A 17,335-nucleotide genomic window follows, 5' to 3' on the forward strand; every position below is an offset into this window, starting at 1 on the left:
TTTTTTTATTGTAGTTAAATATTGTTTAGAATAGTTAAATATTGTAGAAATAATCCACTCTACAGAATTTTGAGCGTCTTGATTGAGACACTTTCTAGACTTTACTTTTTCAATATAGCGCTGTCATGTTTTTTGTTTACTTTTGTACTCCATATGCACAAACAAGTTAGTGCTTTTTTGTGTGTTATTTTCACACACTTTAAATCCCCGTAAAAATGTAACATGACATGCCACATCTTTAGGGTTAAATGCTACTCATATTTTGTGTGTTTGTACTCATTACTGAATTAATATCAGAGCAATTTATCAATATTGAATCAAATTCAACCTGGAGAATTTAAATCAATTGCAGTTGAATTGCTATGTAGAGAATCTAATTTGAAATAAATCATGAGGATCTTAACGATGACCAGCTCTAATACGCGGTATAAAAATGTATGGTGAATATGAAGGAATTTTCCTATTGCAGTTTGCAATGAAAACACTGCTGACAAGAAGGTATCAAATTGTAATGGCATCATTCCTCTTGAGGAAACTGCATGTTCTATGTGTGCTCATGAGACTGAGACTATTTTATAATTGGTGTGAAGTCCCCACAGCCCCAGCTTATTTCACAAATACAGACACAAAAGTACACTGAAGCAAGAACAGTGGCAACGTTTTCAATGTTATTGGGTGAAGTTTAAAGGTAAAGTACAGTGGAGCCTTAAAAGTCAATCTGAACAGAGATGCTTGTCCAGCTCAAGTTTGTTCATATTTAAGACAGTTTTCCCATAGGAAATTTAGTAAGATCGCACGTTTTCCCGAATCATATGTATGTTTTGGTTCTGTGTATGTGATACTTAATATACTATAATGTACAGTACTATGATTTATTGGCCACCATTGCAGTGTACACTCACTTAACCCACACCCACCAGAAGTCAGCTTGGATTTTAATCATTTTTATTGGATACGTTATTTTATGACCCTTCACAATAGAGCTAGCATAAATCTCTTATGCGTTTCATACTGCTTACATTGAAACGAGGGAGTCTACCTAAGTTTCTTCACTTCATTGACCATATCAGTTCCCACTCGGCCTCTGCAGTTGGACTTATTAGGTCATCATGATGAGAGTGTTTATGTCTGTCCTTTTGAAAGTGTCCTGCAGTGCTCCTGTCATTGCTAATGTGCGCGTTTCAGCATGCCATGCTTTGATTGTGTACATACCCCCGTGTTTCCATTTGTGGTTATCCTCCAGGCTGTTATGGCTGCTTTGCAACACCCACCATCGCAATATGCAAGCAACCAAATGCAGTCAGTCGGATGTTAAAACTGTCATATAGAGCAATTGCACATCTAACGGAAATGTCTGTGTTTTAACTTTAATCATTCATTTCTAATTACTAAAAAAAAAAAAAAAAGGGTAACTAAGAAGAAGTGGGACACTGAGAGGACTGAGGAGAGAAGGCAAAAATATAGGGAGACGATACGTAAGGTGAAGTTAGAGATAGCAAAGGCCAAATATGAGGTACAGTGCCATGAAAAGGTATTTGCCCTGTTCTCAAATTCTAACCTTATTAAATCATGAATTAACTGGCTCATCACATTTTTTGGTACGCTGAGTCCATTTTTCGATTGACCACACCCAAGCCTGATTACCTCCAGACTTGTTCAATCAAGAAATCACTTACATAGCAGGGTTCCCCCCAGAAAACTTGCTAAGCCTGGTGGTAAAGAAGCCCACCAGCGTGCCCGCAATGCGTTTCATTAAAAAATAAAATAAATAAAACCGTAAAAGTTGCCAGGGATTTTTAAAATCGTGACTATTAAGTGCAGAGTTTCCATTCCATTCATTCAGGAGCGGCGGCCCACCATTCCTAAATCATAGCCGCCGCTCCTTCGAATTTCTAATTTAAGCAGTTGGAGGCTGGAGGGGAGGGGACTAGAGTGCAGCACGTAGCTTTACAATGAATGGATAGTGAAAAAGACAACCAGTTATTCCAACCGCGCTCCAATGACATAACCTATTTTGAAAAACAAATAACAAGGAAAACATGTCTACAATGATGCTCGCCTCTTCACCTTCCCCGTCCCCGCGTGACGTTCTGACTGCTTTGCCCTGACTGCTCACGTCGACATCACACCGGCAAATCGTACAGAAACCGTGAAACCAGTCTCTGCTTTTGGCCAGGAAATTGTGCTCTTTCATCCATTCACTTTTAAAAGATGTCCGGCCTTTTGGCATTTTTGCTAGCGCTTTTTTTAAAAGGCAGACAAACCAGTGTCCGGCTTAAGCCCAATTCACACTGACTGCGGAAAGGACGCATTGCGTTTTCCGTACGGCTTCCGTACGGCTTCCGCAAGGACTGCAATTCAAACCGCTCCCAACAGACCACAAGATCACGTGGGGTTTACGCTGGAGAGTTGAGTTCACCCAATAACAACACGCTTATCTTGTGTCACATGCTTTTTGGACATTATTCCTGGGACTTCTACCATGGGTAAGTACGTTTTGTGTTTAAATAATGTCGTTTTGTCATGTTTAATTTATTCTGAGCTCATTTTTTGTCTTAAATGTAAAACTCGTGTGATGCTATGTAGCTAGCTAGCTTCCCTCCCACAAAAAACGAGTTCGCAAACGGTTTTATTTTGAAATATACCAGATTTACCTTGATGCGAGACACACGATTTCCTATCCGACTCGTGTCATTTCTTCAGCTTCACGAAATTTCGCATGCAGCATCCGGAAAAAGTGGAATGCTTGCAGAAACCTTCCGCATCGCCGCAGTCGTTCCTCACCGCAGACGCACCGCACTGCAACTGGTGTGAATTGACACATAGACATGAATGTGTTCTATCCTTGCGGTGTCCGTACAGCCGCCGTGCGGAGAACGCACCGCATCCGTTCCGCAGCCAGTGTGAATTGGACTTTAGGGTTGCACAAGACACCAGACACATCACTAAAAGGTAGAACTGTCCGGCCTAAATCCGGAAGTCTGGCCACCCTAAATACCAGAGCAAAAGTTAGCGTAGAGCCATGATCCGTCATTACCTGTACTGTATTTTTAAAAAAAAGGTAGTTACTAGTTAGAAAACCAGTCGATGCAACCGGTTGTGGCGGCTGTAGACGTCCAGTAGGGTACAACGACAGGCGCTAACAGCAGTTGCTAATTTCTGGACACCACCTTGACTAAGACCTTCTCAGTTCTAGTTGGAAAAAAAAAGCTACCCAAAAGAATTATCACCATAATGCTCACTGTGGCGGCATGGTGGAATGAGTGGTTAGCACGTCCGCCTCCCAGTTCTGAGGATTCCGGTTCGAGTCCAGGCTCCGGCCTTCCTGGGTGGAGTTTGCATGTTCACCCCGTGCCTGCGTGGGTCTTCTCCGGGTACTCTGTCTCCTCCCACATTCCAAAGACATGCATGGCAGGTTAATTGGGCACTCCGAATTGTCCCTAGGTGTGCTTGTGAGTGTGGATGGTTGTTCGTCTCTGTGTGCCCTGCGATTGGCTGGCAACCAGTCCAGGGTGTCCCCCGCCTACTGCCCAGAGCCAGCTGAGATAGGCGCCAGCACCCCCCCGCGACCCTTGTGAGGAATAAGCGGTCAAGAAAATGGATGGATGGATGTTCACTGTATGAATGGTCTTCGTTTGGTGTTGAGCTGCATTGTGTGTGTGTATTTCATTAATGTTTATTAGTTTAAACCCCAGCTTGTTTCTGCTTCTAAGATTTGAATAAAAAACTCAAATAAGATACACATATTTGCATTTTTAGTTATTAGTTTGAAGATGTTAACCAGCCTGTACACATGACAGACTCACCCCACGGTGTGAGCTACTTGCCACAGCACAGCACAAGTGCAGAGGTATGTGTAGTTATTGGACAACACTGCGGAACGGATGTGAGAGTACAATGGCCATGGTGATCCTGGGAGTCTCAGCATTTCAATAGAAACCTTTGTGTTCGTCACTGAATTCACTTCACTGAAGAAGACTGCACATGCCAGCAAAAATCCCATTGGTTTATCTTGTGTACTCAATGAAAGGTAGCTTTTCTGTTCCCCTTTTTGATTTCATCATTTTGTCATTTCCGGTGCTATTCACCATCACTGTTTTGTGATGTGTAAAGGTCTGTTCGATATGTAAGTTGTCGCAGATGCTTCCAAATATTGTATTGTATGTGTAACGATACAGTATATACAAGATGTTTCTGAAATGGTTACAGGAGTGGTATCTGAAAACCAGTGTTGCCACAGTTACCTTGAAAAAGTAACTTAGTTACTTTACTGATTACTTGGTTTTAAAAGTAACTAAATTGCGTTACTGATTACTTGATTTTAAAAGTAACTAAGTTAGATTAAAAGTTACTTTTTTAGTTACTTTCAGCAGCTGCCGATAACACCATCTCAACATAAAAATAATGCAGTAGAAACGGAGTTCCAAATACTTTATTGAAAGTGCATTTTTAACATGAAAATAAAGGTTTTTTTTATGAAAAACAAAATAGGCAGTCTCTCTTGACTTCTTGTAACGTAAATACTTTTTATAAAACAAAAAATAAAAATCTATCCAGGTTGAAAATGAAAATTCCCTAAATTCCTCCATTGTTTGTTTGTTCCGCTATTCCAGTGTGTACACATGTATCAGTTTAAATATTTATTAGTAGTTATTGACAGTTATAATTGTTTTTTGGTTTGTTTGTTTTTTCTCTTCAAAATAAGGATCAGGAAAACAAAAGGTTGATAATTTAATGTTAAATATAAATATTTAACCTTTAGACAGACACCAACACAATTAAACAGAATATTTGCACATTGTGAAGTATTTCAGAAACATAAATTTAAGACATGAAATAAACCTACCGTCCAGCCAAAAGAAATATGAAGCCACCTTATGGAACAATAAATCTATCAAACACATTTTAACCACTTAATATATGCAAAAATAATTCCAAAAGTTCATTTCCCTTTTTAATCAACAATTTTTGTATTTAACAATTGTTTTTTCTTTTGTCATCACTTTCATTTTTGGTTAATGTATGACATCTTTTTTTGTTTTTTTAATCTGAGACACGATGATGACCACAGAATCACTACTGTTTATATTTTGTTTTTTGGGCTGTCGTAATCGCGGGCACGTCTCAGTTCTCCTATCTGCTGCTCATGCTAGTTGTAGACATTGACAGGGAGCCACAAACTGAGAAATGAGATACTTGCAGTGTGCTTTTAGCTTAGCTGGTGTGTTGGCTGTGGGACATACCTGTGTCGTTTGAATCCATGCATTGGATCGTCACGGGAGTTATTCTTTTTGGCTCGCGCGCAGTACCAACGCCGGCCCGGGACATACAAGTGCACCGAGAGGACTCGATAGCCATGGGAAATACCGAGATGTACGGCACCGGCTTCTGCTAACTGTCTCCATTTGTATGTTGTCACTCGTTGCGCGCGCGCGCGCCGTGTCGCGAGCACGGAAACACGGAAGTAGCTTGAATGGTGATGCTACTGAAATGTAAACAAAACAAGTAGAGCACGGCGCAGAACTCTTGCTATTGTTATGAAAACCATAAAGCCTCACTCGCAACCGATACGGTCGTTTAGCTCCCCTTGACGAACGATGGTTCGGTCGAATCGTTTTTTTGTTCCACCCCTACTGAAAACGTAACTTGTCTGACGTCACTCCCCCTGGCGAGAGGGCGGAGACGACCTCATCCCATAATGCTTCACGGACCAGTTGAGGATGGAAATAAATTATTTTTTTTACCACTTTTATGGTCCATAATGCACACTTTTTTTGTTGTGTTGTGTGCCTGTTGGTTAATAAAACTAGTAGTGAAAGTATCATCACTTTTGTTTTGAATGTGCAAACCATTCATGACCAGACCATGGCTGAATTCAGTGTGGTGATCAATGACTTCTGCCTCATCTTCGTAGTTAGCAGTAGTTGTTTGGGACTGTTACAACAGTGAGATCGCTTGCCTTCTTCATGAAAATGTGGAGTAACGCATTGATTCTCTGGACAGTAACTTTAATCAGACTACTTTGTAGAATAAAGTAACGCGTTAGACTATTAGTTACTTTAGAAAGCAACTTTTTTGAGTAACGCGTTACTAAGTAACGCGTTACTCAAAAAAGTTGTGTTGCGTTACCGGCAACACTGCTGAAAACATAGGGGCATATTCACTAAGAATGCGCTGCGTCCAGTAATAGCACGAAATATTGCACCACAACTGCACCCGCAGTCTGCGCCTAGTTACCCACCTATTCACTAAGGATATTACTCTAATCATTTACCGGCGCAAACACGCCCACAAAACTGACAGCTTGGAGCAAATTTGCACCTGATTTACCACATATGGAAATGGATTTGCGCCAAGAACATGCTTGTTATAGTAACAGTTGCAAGAAAGATGACATTACCAGAAAGCGAGGTTGGACCCAGAGTAAGCGTTTATAGCGCCATTAAGCTGTACAGAGCAGAGAGGACGACAACGACGTCATTCATTCATAAAGTACAAATTATTGGTGCGATCGTGTTTCAAAAATATATTTTCAGAGGTTGGCGTGGCCGTACAGTATGCATCTGGCACGTAAAAATGATCGTAAAATGCCTCCCCGCTATTGCCGATCAGCCCGGGTTACGCGATGTGTCTTAAACTAACACGGAAATATTTCCCCTTGGCTCTCTTTTTCTCTCTCTCTTTCTCTCCTCTCTGCGTGATCAGCCGTGCATGTTGTGTGGCAAATGGCATGCACTGCCGGAGATCGAGGTGCGTCAGGTTAATACATGCTTTCCAAAAACGTTATTTGCGTCACGCAAACGAGATGTTGCTATTTGCGCTGGCGTTAGTGAATTAGACGCTGCATATCAATGAGTCTCATTTGCATTGGGGTGGGCATATTTTGCGTCAAATGTATGCAAATTACCTCATTTACATACGTGCAAATAACACCGGCGCACCGTGACGCAATCTGTTCGGCAGAGCACTTAGTGACGGATATCCCCATCTGCGCGTGTTTAGTGAATTAGGTGCTCCCTAATTGCTCCATTTTTGCCGGTTAGCGCGGTGCAAAGGTGACGCAAACCTTTAGTGAATAGGCCTCATACTGTACATATACCGAACTGTTTATGCTTAAATGCTGGCCAAACAATCAAAGAAATATATATATATATATATAAAATATATAAAGAAATCCTACTGCATTTGCATCGCTCATTGCATGAGAAGAGGTAAGAGCTGTGGCAGGACAGTCAGTGGCTGCTTCACCATGACAATGTACCTGCCCAAAATGCACCATTATGCTGCAACTCCTGGCCGAGAAAGAACATTGATGATTTTGTTTCCTCTTTATGAAACTTAAGTAGGTCAAAAGAATCTGTTGAGTGACTAAAACGGTTGCACCTGAGACCTATTTAATAGGGGTGGGACAAAAAACCGATTCGACCGAACCATCGTTCGTCAAGGGGAGCTAAACGACCGTATCGGTAGGAGACTTGTCAACCGATCCAAAATCCGCCGGGAATCCTTAGATACATTGCTTGTAAAGCTGTGGACCGGATATCGCGTGGCTTTGAATCGGTTGCGAGTGAGGCTTTATGGTTTTCATTCTGCGCCGTGCTCTACTTGTTTTGTTTACATTTCAGTAGCATCACTATTCAAGCTACTTCCGTGTTTACAGAGAGCCGGTGCCGTACATCTCGGTATTTCCCATGGCTATCGAGTCCTCTCGGTGCACTTGTATGTCCCGGGCCGGCGTTGGTACTGCGCGCGAGCCAAAAAGAATAACTCCCGTGACGATCCAATGCATGGATTCAAACGACACAGGTATGTCCCACAGCCAACACACCAGCTAAGCTAAAAGCACACTGCAAGTATCTCATTTCTCAGTTTGTGGCTCCCTGTCAATGTATACAACTAGCATGAGCAACAGATAGGAGAACTGAGACGTGCCCGCGATTATGTCATCAAACTCAAAATGAACGACAGCCCAAAAAAACAAAACAAACAGCAGTGATTCCGTGGTCATCATCGTGTCTCAGATTAAAAAAAAAAAAAAGATGTCATACATTAACCAAAAATGAATGTGATGGCAAAAGAAAAACAAAAATTGTTAAAAACAAAAATTGTTAATAAAAAGGGAAATGCACTTTTGGAAATATTTTTGCATATATTAAGTGGTTAAAATGTGTTTGATAGATTTATTGTTCCATAAGGTGGCTTCATATTTCTTTTGGCTGAACGTTAGGTTTATTTCATGTCTTAAAATTATGTTTCTGAAATACTTCACAATGTGCACATATTCTGTTTAATTGTGTTGGTGTCTGTCTAAAGGTTAAATATTTATACTTCACATTAAATTATCAGCCTTTTGTTTTCCTGATCCTTATTTTGAAGAAAAAAAACAAAAACAAAAAAACAATTATAACTGTCAATAATGACTAATAAATATTTAAACTGATACATTTTTCAGTCATATCACCCAGCCGTTTGTTACGGTATATTTAAATAATTGATTCAATATATAAAAATTTACAAGACATTTTTGTTGTTGTTCTTTTTTAACACATTTGTAGATACTGTAAAAATTTGTGGTGTTTTAAGATTAATGTTTACAAGCAACAAATGTCACTATAATTTTTGAATATTGAAATGAATCGTATCGAATCGAAAATTGTATCGTTCCCAAACTTAATCGAACCGTATCGAACCGTTCTGTTCTGAAAGATAATCGTTTTTCAATCGAATCGCAACCTGTGTATCGAGATACATATCGAATCGGCCTCATGTCAGAGATTCCCACCCCTACTATTTAAGCATTTGCAAGTAAGAATTTTATCTATTCGCGTTTGAGTGCATACCTTTTAATGCTCCTTTTGTACTGTATTAGATTATATTGTGTTTGAAAGTCAACCCTGTTTTGTGCGTATGGAAACCTCTTTGGTCTTGCATGTGGACTGCAGACGCGTAATGTAGAAAGTCTGAATTGGTTTAAATGTGGTTTAGTCTGTGTGGAACGATGATCACCTGTGCACCCGTATGTGTCATCTTCACAAAGAGGGTGACATCGGCTACTTTAGAGCAGGTGTGTCCAAACTTTTCCATTTGAGGGCCGCATTCAGAAACATTGAAGGATGCAAGATCCACTTTGACATTGTCTGACTTGATTAAATACACTAAAATGTCAAGCAAAGCCTGTTAAAGTTGATCTGTGCGGGAATTTTCATGATATTGGGTTGGCCTACAGGCCTGTATCGCACTACAATAGATCAGCCCCTGCCTTTACCTGATCTCCACATACAGAACCAAAGCATATGTTATCGATAATAAGAGACATTTTTTAACGCAGTGTTTACTTGAAGATTTTGGTTAATCATTAATGTGATATGTTCACAAATAAGACCAGAGAGCAGAAAGTGGAGGAAAACATTTTTACCTCTGAAACTGAAATATCTTAATTCATGAGGCATTATAAAATTACATTTTATTACTATTTTACTTGTAAATAGTTCAATTCTATATCTAAACAAGCGCTATAAGTTGAATTTATTAGTACTTTTTCCACACAATCACCCAATAGGGTTGTCAAAGTTTTTTTTTTTTTTTTTTAAATATATGCGAAGGGCCGCTAGAAACTGTAGGGTGAGCCGTAAATGCCACCCATCCCATAGTTTGGACACCTCCGCTTTAAAAACAACAAAAAGTCAAAATCTACTTCACGGATTTCACATGCCTACATACACTTCGAGTTGCTTTTCTCCTTGTGAGTATCCACCATATTTGATGTGGCAGGGCCCCTGTATACTAATGCACGTCACCTTGACTGAACTTCTTAAAGCGACAACATACAAAGTGTACAAAGTGAAGTGGTGACTTGACTCGACTTACTTGAAATTCAGTGGCAACTTGACTTCACTCACGAGATTTTTCTTAGTAACGTGAAATTTGAAGGTATATTTGGAAAATATTTTCTCTGAGATTATTTTAGTGTACATATGTGGGATTTTTCATCAATTTCAAATATGGCTTACGTATCTGTTCCGTGCCCTATGATAGGCTGGTGAACAGTTCACCCAAAGCCATCTGGGATAGCCTTCAGCACTGCCACGGCACTTGTGAGGATGTTCACAGAATGAAAGGATGGATGGATATCTGTTATAGTTCATTCCAAAGGTGTTCAATAGAGTTGAGGGCAGGTTTCTCAAGTTCCTTCACACCCATCTCAACCAAGCATGACTTTATGCACCTTTAATTGAAAAAGCATTCTCAAAATTGTCGCCTATAAAAATATATGGTTTCCAAGAAGTATTGTTCTTGATTTGGTTCCAGTTTACATATTCTGTGCAGTGACATATAGATGACAATGGGGCAAACAAATGTGAACACAATCAAGAGAAACTGGTGGCGATAAAGAGACGAGTGGGGGAGGTCCAACGTATTGAAAGACAAAAGGCTCCAAGGCTGAGAGGAGAGGATGACACAGTTCATCTCAAGTGTTTACATGTGTGCTTACTGCAGTGCTGAAGTCGGGCTGAGAGAAATAAATGTGCAGATAAGGGAAACAAGATGAGGGTCTCTGAGGCTCTGCAATTCCAAGAAGCACCACCAAGGCTGCATCTCACGTTTTAGTGAGTCTTATACAATATAGGCTATCAGCTTAATTTTGCAGGTGTTTTACCACAAAGGAGGCACTTGAGATGTATTCTTTGGTTTGTTTGATTAATAATATGCCTTTTAAAAAGTTAAGTGCTTCACCAACCCTTACTAATTAAAGGTGAGCCACTTGAAGACAGACATGGGGTTCAATTACCTACAGTACTTACTTGGATCCCTATGTTTGATGCTGCTGATTGTCACCCTTTGCTGATGAGTGCTAGCAAGTATTACCATAAACAATATTTATAGTACATATGTAGACCATACCTTGAGTGAGAACTGGGAAGGATGATCGCCTTGAATAGAAAGATGACACAACTGTATTGGATGCGGCAAATTTGTGAAGATGCCTTGTTCACATGATCCTTTAGGATGTATCATTAAGTCCAAACTCATTGGATCAATACCGAACCATTGCTTTTAATTGTCATTGAAACTCAATTTTCTGAATATTTTTTTGCCAATTTTATGGCTAGTATGGCAACATCCAATATGGGCCACCTCGTTCACCTGGAAATAAAAAGAAACAATAGGAAAAGAATATCAATCTTCTTTTTAGATATCTAACGGTGTCTTCTGTGGTTTCTTTTACGAACAAACATTCAAATGGCTCCTTTGTTGCCAGTGGGGATGTAACAATAATGGAAATATCATGATATCGCGATATTAAAACTATTGTCATGTCACGATATTAAAAGTAGCACAAAAAGTCAGGTTGATTTCCATTTTATGCAATTCTAACACCCTCTGTTGGCTAGTTTTTTAGTGCAATTTAATTTTCATAATGGATGTTTTGGCCATTCTGTGTTTAAAATTCACGCTAATCATCAGATGAATGGGGAACATAATATGCTTTTGAATCAAGTCAATATGCAGAGGAACTCAATATAAGTGTGCATTAGCAAGTGCCTCAATATTAAGTGTTATTAGAGATTGTAGGTGGTTTATATGCATTGCTGTTATTTACAAAAGTAAAGTAATGTGCTTTTTTTTTTTTTTTTTAATATGAACTCATTTTTTTTACAATACAGTGACCCTTTTTTGTAATATCGTCAACCCCCCCACAATATCGTGATAATTATCGTATCATGAGCTTCATAGTGTGATAATATTGTATCATGATGTTTGGTATATCGTTACATCCCTAGTTGCTAACCCAAGTGTAATAATAACTTGCTTTACTGTGATTATGCCAGGGACAATCGAAACATGTAATGCATGAAAAGTAAATGTTGCTTAATGTCCGAAAACTGATCAGTCATGACCAAATGTTATGTTCAAAACTTTACTTACATATGTGCATATCAACCTCTGTCAGTCACCCAATATTACCCTATTTTATGGCTTACAGCTTTTCCCTTCATAGAGGTGCTTACTATAGAAGCTCGTCGCTTAATGAGGAAAGTACTTCATCCATAAAATACTAAATTTTAGACTGATCATCATGACGTTTTTAGACGTTAATGTGGGTATAACTAGTAGAGATGTACACGTACATTTTGGTGAGAAGTGGTTGAGGCTTTTGGACATAGTAAGCAACATAAGATATTTTTATGCTTATGTTCAGTTTTACACGGTCCCATATGCCATTCTACGACATTTCCTTGGCTCTCTTTATTTCCAAATACATCCATACTTTACAGTAATGGCACATTACAAAATGCCGCACAAAAAAACATGCTGATTCAATTAAAAATATAATAAATAAATAAATAAATAAAATGTGGGACTGTTGCTTGTTAACATTGACGTATTTGCCCTGGATAGGCCTGGATAGGCTGTTGTAGATAAGACAGAAAATCAAACAAATTACACCATATTTTTAATATTTTAGTGATAAACAACTCAATGTTAATATTTCTCAACACTAAAATAGCTACTATGTTATGAATAAACAAACAAATAAATAAATAAATGTTTCTTTTTTTTTTTTTTTTAGAGATCCATGCCTCAAATGTGCGAGACACAAGCCCCTTATGGCCTAGGCGGGTCTGCATGAAGATTGTGCTTACTGTGATCTCAGGACAATTTGCATTTCAGCCAAAAACATTTGCATGTGCATCTTTGTTAGATGAGTCATGACCATTGTGTGTGTGTGTGTGTGTGTGTGTGTGTGTGTGTGTGTGTGTGCGTGTGTGTGTTTGTGCGGATTGGACACTGTTGGGGAACAAACTCATAGACTCACCCATCCGTTCAGTCCTGTCACACCTGGTTCGACAGGACACTTCAAAAAGGGTCAGGCTGACTTTTTTACGATATGACAGTTTCTAAACCCCGTATCGCCTTTTGCTGTCTTCATGCCGTTTCAGCTCTGACTCGCAATTAGAAGCAATTTTCACCTTTTGCTAATGAGATGATCTGTTAAAAGGTTGTCATTATGTTTGGCACAATGATGATGCATGTAACCGCAAGTTCAGTAAGTTAGTGAATTTCATAATTTTGTATAATGTATTATTTTAATACGCTGTGTTTACAAATTGTATTTTATTGGGAATCAAGATAAATACATTTACCATTTAAAAAAATAAAGCTTTGTAAGTCATGTGAAAGACAAAGATAATGTGATGACATGGTATTAAAGTTATTTCCTTATTAGCCCAATCACATGTTATTCCAATGAGATTCCTGACTCCACATGAAATCTATCCTGACCTTTGGGCTAACATGAGGGGTAATTATCATTAGGGCCACCTTGCATGAAAATGAGAAGAGTAGTCTCTTGAGGACACATTGTTTGAAACTCCCCTGATTTTAATTAGTTTTTTCAACAGGGAACATTCTGTAACTTTGGAAATGCCACCTTCGAGAGGGTTTTAACATTTGACTTCATTCCCTTCCCAATGCCCGAATTACCCCACAGAGAAACAATAGATGTGCTTTAAAGCAAAAGTCCATAATTACCATGCTGCGAAATGTTCCATTTTTGTCTCACGTTCTGTAGTTTTTCCTTGCTGCCCACTCACTAATTGCAATCCCATTTTTTACAAGGTTATTTTGAAGATATTTTGTAGTCTGATGTCCACTCTTCACCATTGGAGAATGTATTATGCAGAATTTTACACCATCCCACGCTTCTCACGCTACATTTCCATTATAGTCAAACGAGAGGGAAAATCAGTTCCATCTCCTCGTAATGCTTAATGTCAGCTAGTACGCTCTCTTAAAAGAAGATTGGACTTTTAGTGTAAGACATCCAGTCATTAAATGGACACTTGAATGAGCCTAACATGGGCACTTAAATGAAAGATCGCTATGTTAAAATGATCCATCCATCCATTTTCTTAACTGCTTGCAAGGGTCATGGGGGTGCTGGAGCCTATCCCAGCTGGCTTCGGGCAGCAGGTGGGGTACACACTGAACAGGTTGCCAGCCAATTGCTGTGTAAAAAATGATGTGAGCACTACAATTAAAAAAAACAAAACAAAACTGATTTCACACGTTTTTACAAGACATCACAAGGGGAAGCAAGCATCATAATATTGTCTGAAAACGGTAACTAATCCGTCCCCAAAATTCATATACACATTCCTAGTCTTGTCCCCTTCAACCTGTGAAAACATCAAAATGATCACTACAATATTTGGCACATAATGTGAGCTCCTATGAGGAAAATAAACACTATCATCTCCACAAAATTGAAAATATTGTGCTTGTGCTGATTGATGTTTTTTTATTTTTTATTTTTATTTTTTATTTAAACCTTTACAGGTAGGCATGGATAAGAGTAGAAATGTGCGTTTTAATTTTGGTGGCGATTGGTCTCCGTTTTTAGACATTTAGCGACGCAAGTTTTGTTGGACTCCAGGCCGGCAGCATTAGCTCCCCATGCTACACATAGCTATCAAGACAAGGCCAACAGCTACACTAGGTTATCGACTAACTTTTCCAAACCAAATGGATGAAATTAAAATTATATGCTAATATAATTTCCTGGTGAAAAAATATATAAAGAGAGGCTATGAGTGAAAAATGGGCCATCACGTCCGGAATTTAAGTGTAAGTGTCTTAGATGAGGCTTGAAGTAATTGATTTGGTTGAAGGCAGAATCTTAAGGAAGAAATGGGCACTCAAAATGGAGTGGGATAAGAGATGAGAGAGACGTAAGACCAGAAAAAAACAAAACACTGAAGTCACTGGAGTATGACAGGTAGATGACTTTTCAAAAGACAATAGTGGGCAATCAATAGGTGCAGTGGGCATTGGGGGGATGATTAAGGTAGGAAGAACTATATAGAAAGTGAAGTTTCTTTTTGCGAGTCTTATCATATGACCATATGACATGCGAAAAGCATATCACAGCCAAAAACATCAATTACAAGTCACTGCCCTTCTCCTCATTAAAGATCCGGGTGAGCCAGAGCTTTTCCCAGCTGAGCTAGAGGCGGGGTACACCCTGGTCTGATTGCCAGTCAATCTAGTCATTTATTTTGAATTTTGGCAATTTTCGGCCATACTGCCAAGTCAAAATGTTAATCAAATGAGGGGACGGTCCTAAGCGTGTCTTGGGTTGGACTCCGCCGTTGCAAACTGCCTGTCATTGGTCGAGTGAGCAGCAACAAGGAAGTCTTGACGGCTTGCAATGGAGAGCTCCAGCAATGGACAACTATCTTGCCCACTGTCTGCTCCACTTGTTGTCTAGCAACAAGTCGCAAGTTGAGGTGTCGATAGTCGATAGTCGTCCATTGCTGGAGCTCTCCAATGCAAGCCAGCGAGACTTCCTTGTTCGCCCAGCTGCTCACTCGACCAATGACAGGCAGTTGCAACGGCGGAGTCCAACCCAAGACACGCTTAGGACCGCCCCCTCATTTGAATAACATTTCAACTTGGCAGTACGGCCCAAAACTGCCAAAATTCAAAATAAATAAATGACTAAATAAATAACTAAATAAATAAATGACTAAATAAATAGATAGATAAATGATTAAATAAATAGGTAAATAAATGACTAAATTAATGAATGACAAAATAAATAAATATTTGACAAAATAAATACATAAATAAATAAATAAATAAATAAATGACTAAAAGTGAAAATAAAAACGGATTTATTTCCATTTATTTCCATTTATTTCCATTATACTTATTTTTTCGATATAGTTTTCGAATTATATTTTTTATATTCATTTTTATTTTCACTTTTAGTCGACGTGTATTTATTTAGTCATTTATTTATTTTGAATTTTGGCAGTTTTGGTCCTCCATAGTAGATCTGGGGCATGAAAAGCATACTGCATGTATGAGACCTGATCTTCATCACAACATATCCAACAATACGCAGCGTAATCAGGTTGTAACTTGTAACTTGTAAACAAACACGCATCATGTATCAATTACTGCATTGGCCCAGACTCTACAATCAACTCACAACTGAACATGCGTGAATAGGTGAATGTGACACATTGTAAAGCGTTTTTTTATTTTTATTTTTATTTTATTTTATTTTATTTTTTTCTGAAGAGAAACAAGAGTGTACTATTGTAAAGCGTTTTGAGCAACATATGGTGTCAAAAGTGCTATAGAAGCTCAGTCCGTTTTCCCTTTACCATAAATAGGAAATCACTGGCTCGCTGAGCATTCACATGTGACTGTTTCTCTGGCATGTCATTTTAAAATTTGGTTAACTCGTACAGTATATGTGTGTCTCACAGTGTATTCCCCCTACATTGTGGCTCCCTTTTGGCTTTATCGCTAATGTGTGTCTTTCTCTTTGTGTAACTGTCTGTCTGTCATTATGACTGTGTGTGCTGTTGGTTGCATGTTGGACAATTTCTTCTTCCACATTTGAGCTGTCATTTTATTTTATTTTCATGCGCATATTCTTTGTGAATTTGCCACAAACGTCCGTCAAATGTCTGCTTTGTATGTCTGTTTGTCTCTCACACATCTGTTTTGGTCTGTACCTTCATTTCTTTGTGTTGGTTTTTGTTGTCTGTCTTTTTCCTTTGTGGCTGTCTCCATAATGTCCACTCCTCCAGCTTTTGTGACTTTGCTGAACGGGGACCAGGCTCAGGATGCCATCCGCTCCCTCCATCACAGCACTGTCCGGGGACGCCTGATCAATGTCACCCTGCAGCCGACAGACTCCCTGCTCTGCCTCACCAACCTGCCCCACACCTTCACCGCCCAGCAGTTTGAGGAGCTGGTGCGTTCCTACGGAAACATCGAGCGCGCCTTCCTGGTATACAGCGACCTGACGGGCCACTCCAAAGGCTATGGATTTGTCGAGTACATGAAGAAAGACTCTGCTTCGCGGGCCCGTTCTGAGTTGCTGGGACGACCAATGGTACGTTGAGCAGATTCTTTTTTTGAATAATAAATAATGCCAAGCTATGTTGTCAATGTGTTATTGATAGCTGGTTGACAGATAGCACATCACTAGAAAAAGTAGTCTTTCAAGAGTTTTGTTTTTAATATATTGCCAGAAAAGGAAACCTTATATTGTGAATGGTTTGAGGAGTCTGAAAAAGGAGAAACACAAATCCTCAAATTATTTACTACATTGGGGATAATTAGTGCTGAAAGTAGGCTTCCTCCCACACACCAAGACAAGGATGTTATTGAACGTGCCAGTAAGACCTACAGAAAATGATTGGTGGAAGCATCAAATATTAACAGATACTGTAGTAGTGTATATTCTTAAGCACTTCAGTGACAAACTGATGAGAGCAGTTGATGTGAAGGAAGAATTGTGATTTTCTAG

The 17,335-nt window shown here is 39.2% G+C and overlaps 1 protein-coding gene across 2 annotated transcripts in view; it reads left to right on the plus strand.

Moving 5' to 3' along the window:
* The window catches only part of raver2 (ribonucleoprotein, PTB-binding 2), a 67,208-nt gene that overhangs the window by 16,343 nt on the left and 33,530 nt on the right, over positions 1-17,335 (plus strand). For both annotated transcript variants that reach the window (XM_077534812.1, XM_077534813.1), the window contains exon 3: positions 16,611-16,918. In XM_077534812.1, the coding sequence (XP_077390938.1) occupies positions 16,611-16,918 (308 nt within the window). The remainder of the gene's footprint in view (positions 1-16,610; positions 16,919-17,335) is intronic.

This window comes from Festucalex cinctus, chromosome 10 (assembly GCF_051991245.1).
Source record: "Festucalex cinctus isolate MCC-2025b chromosome 10, RoL_Fcin_1.0, whole genome shotgun sequence".
Classification (NCBI taxonomy): Eukaryota; Metazoa; Chordata; class Actinopteri; order Syngnathiformes; family Syngnathidae; genus Festucalex; species Festucalex cinctus.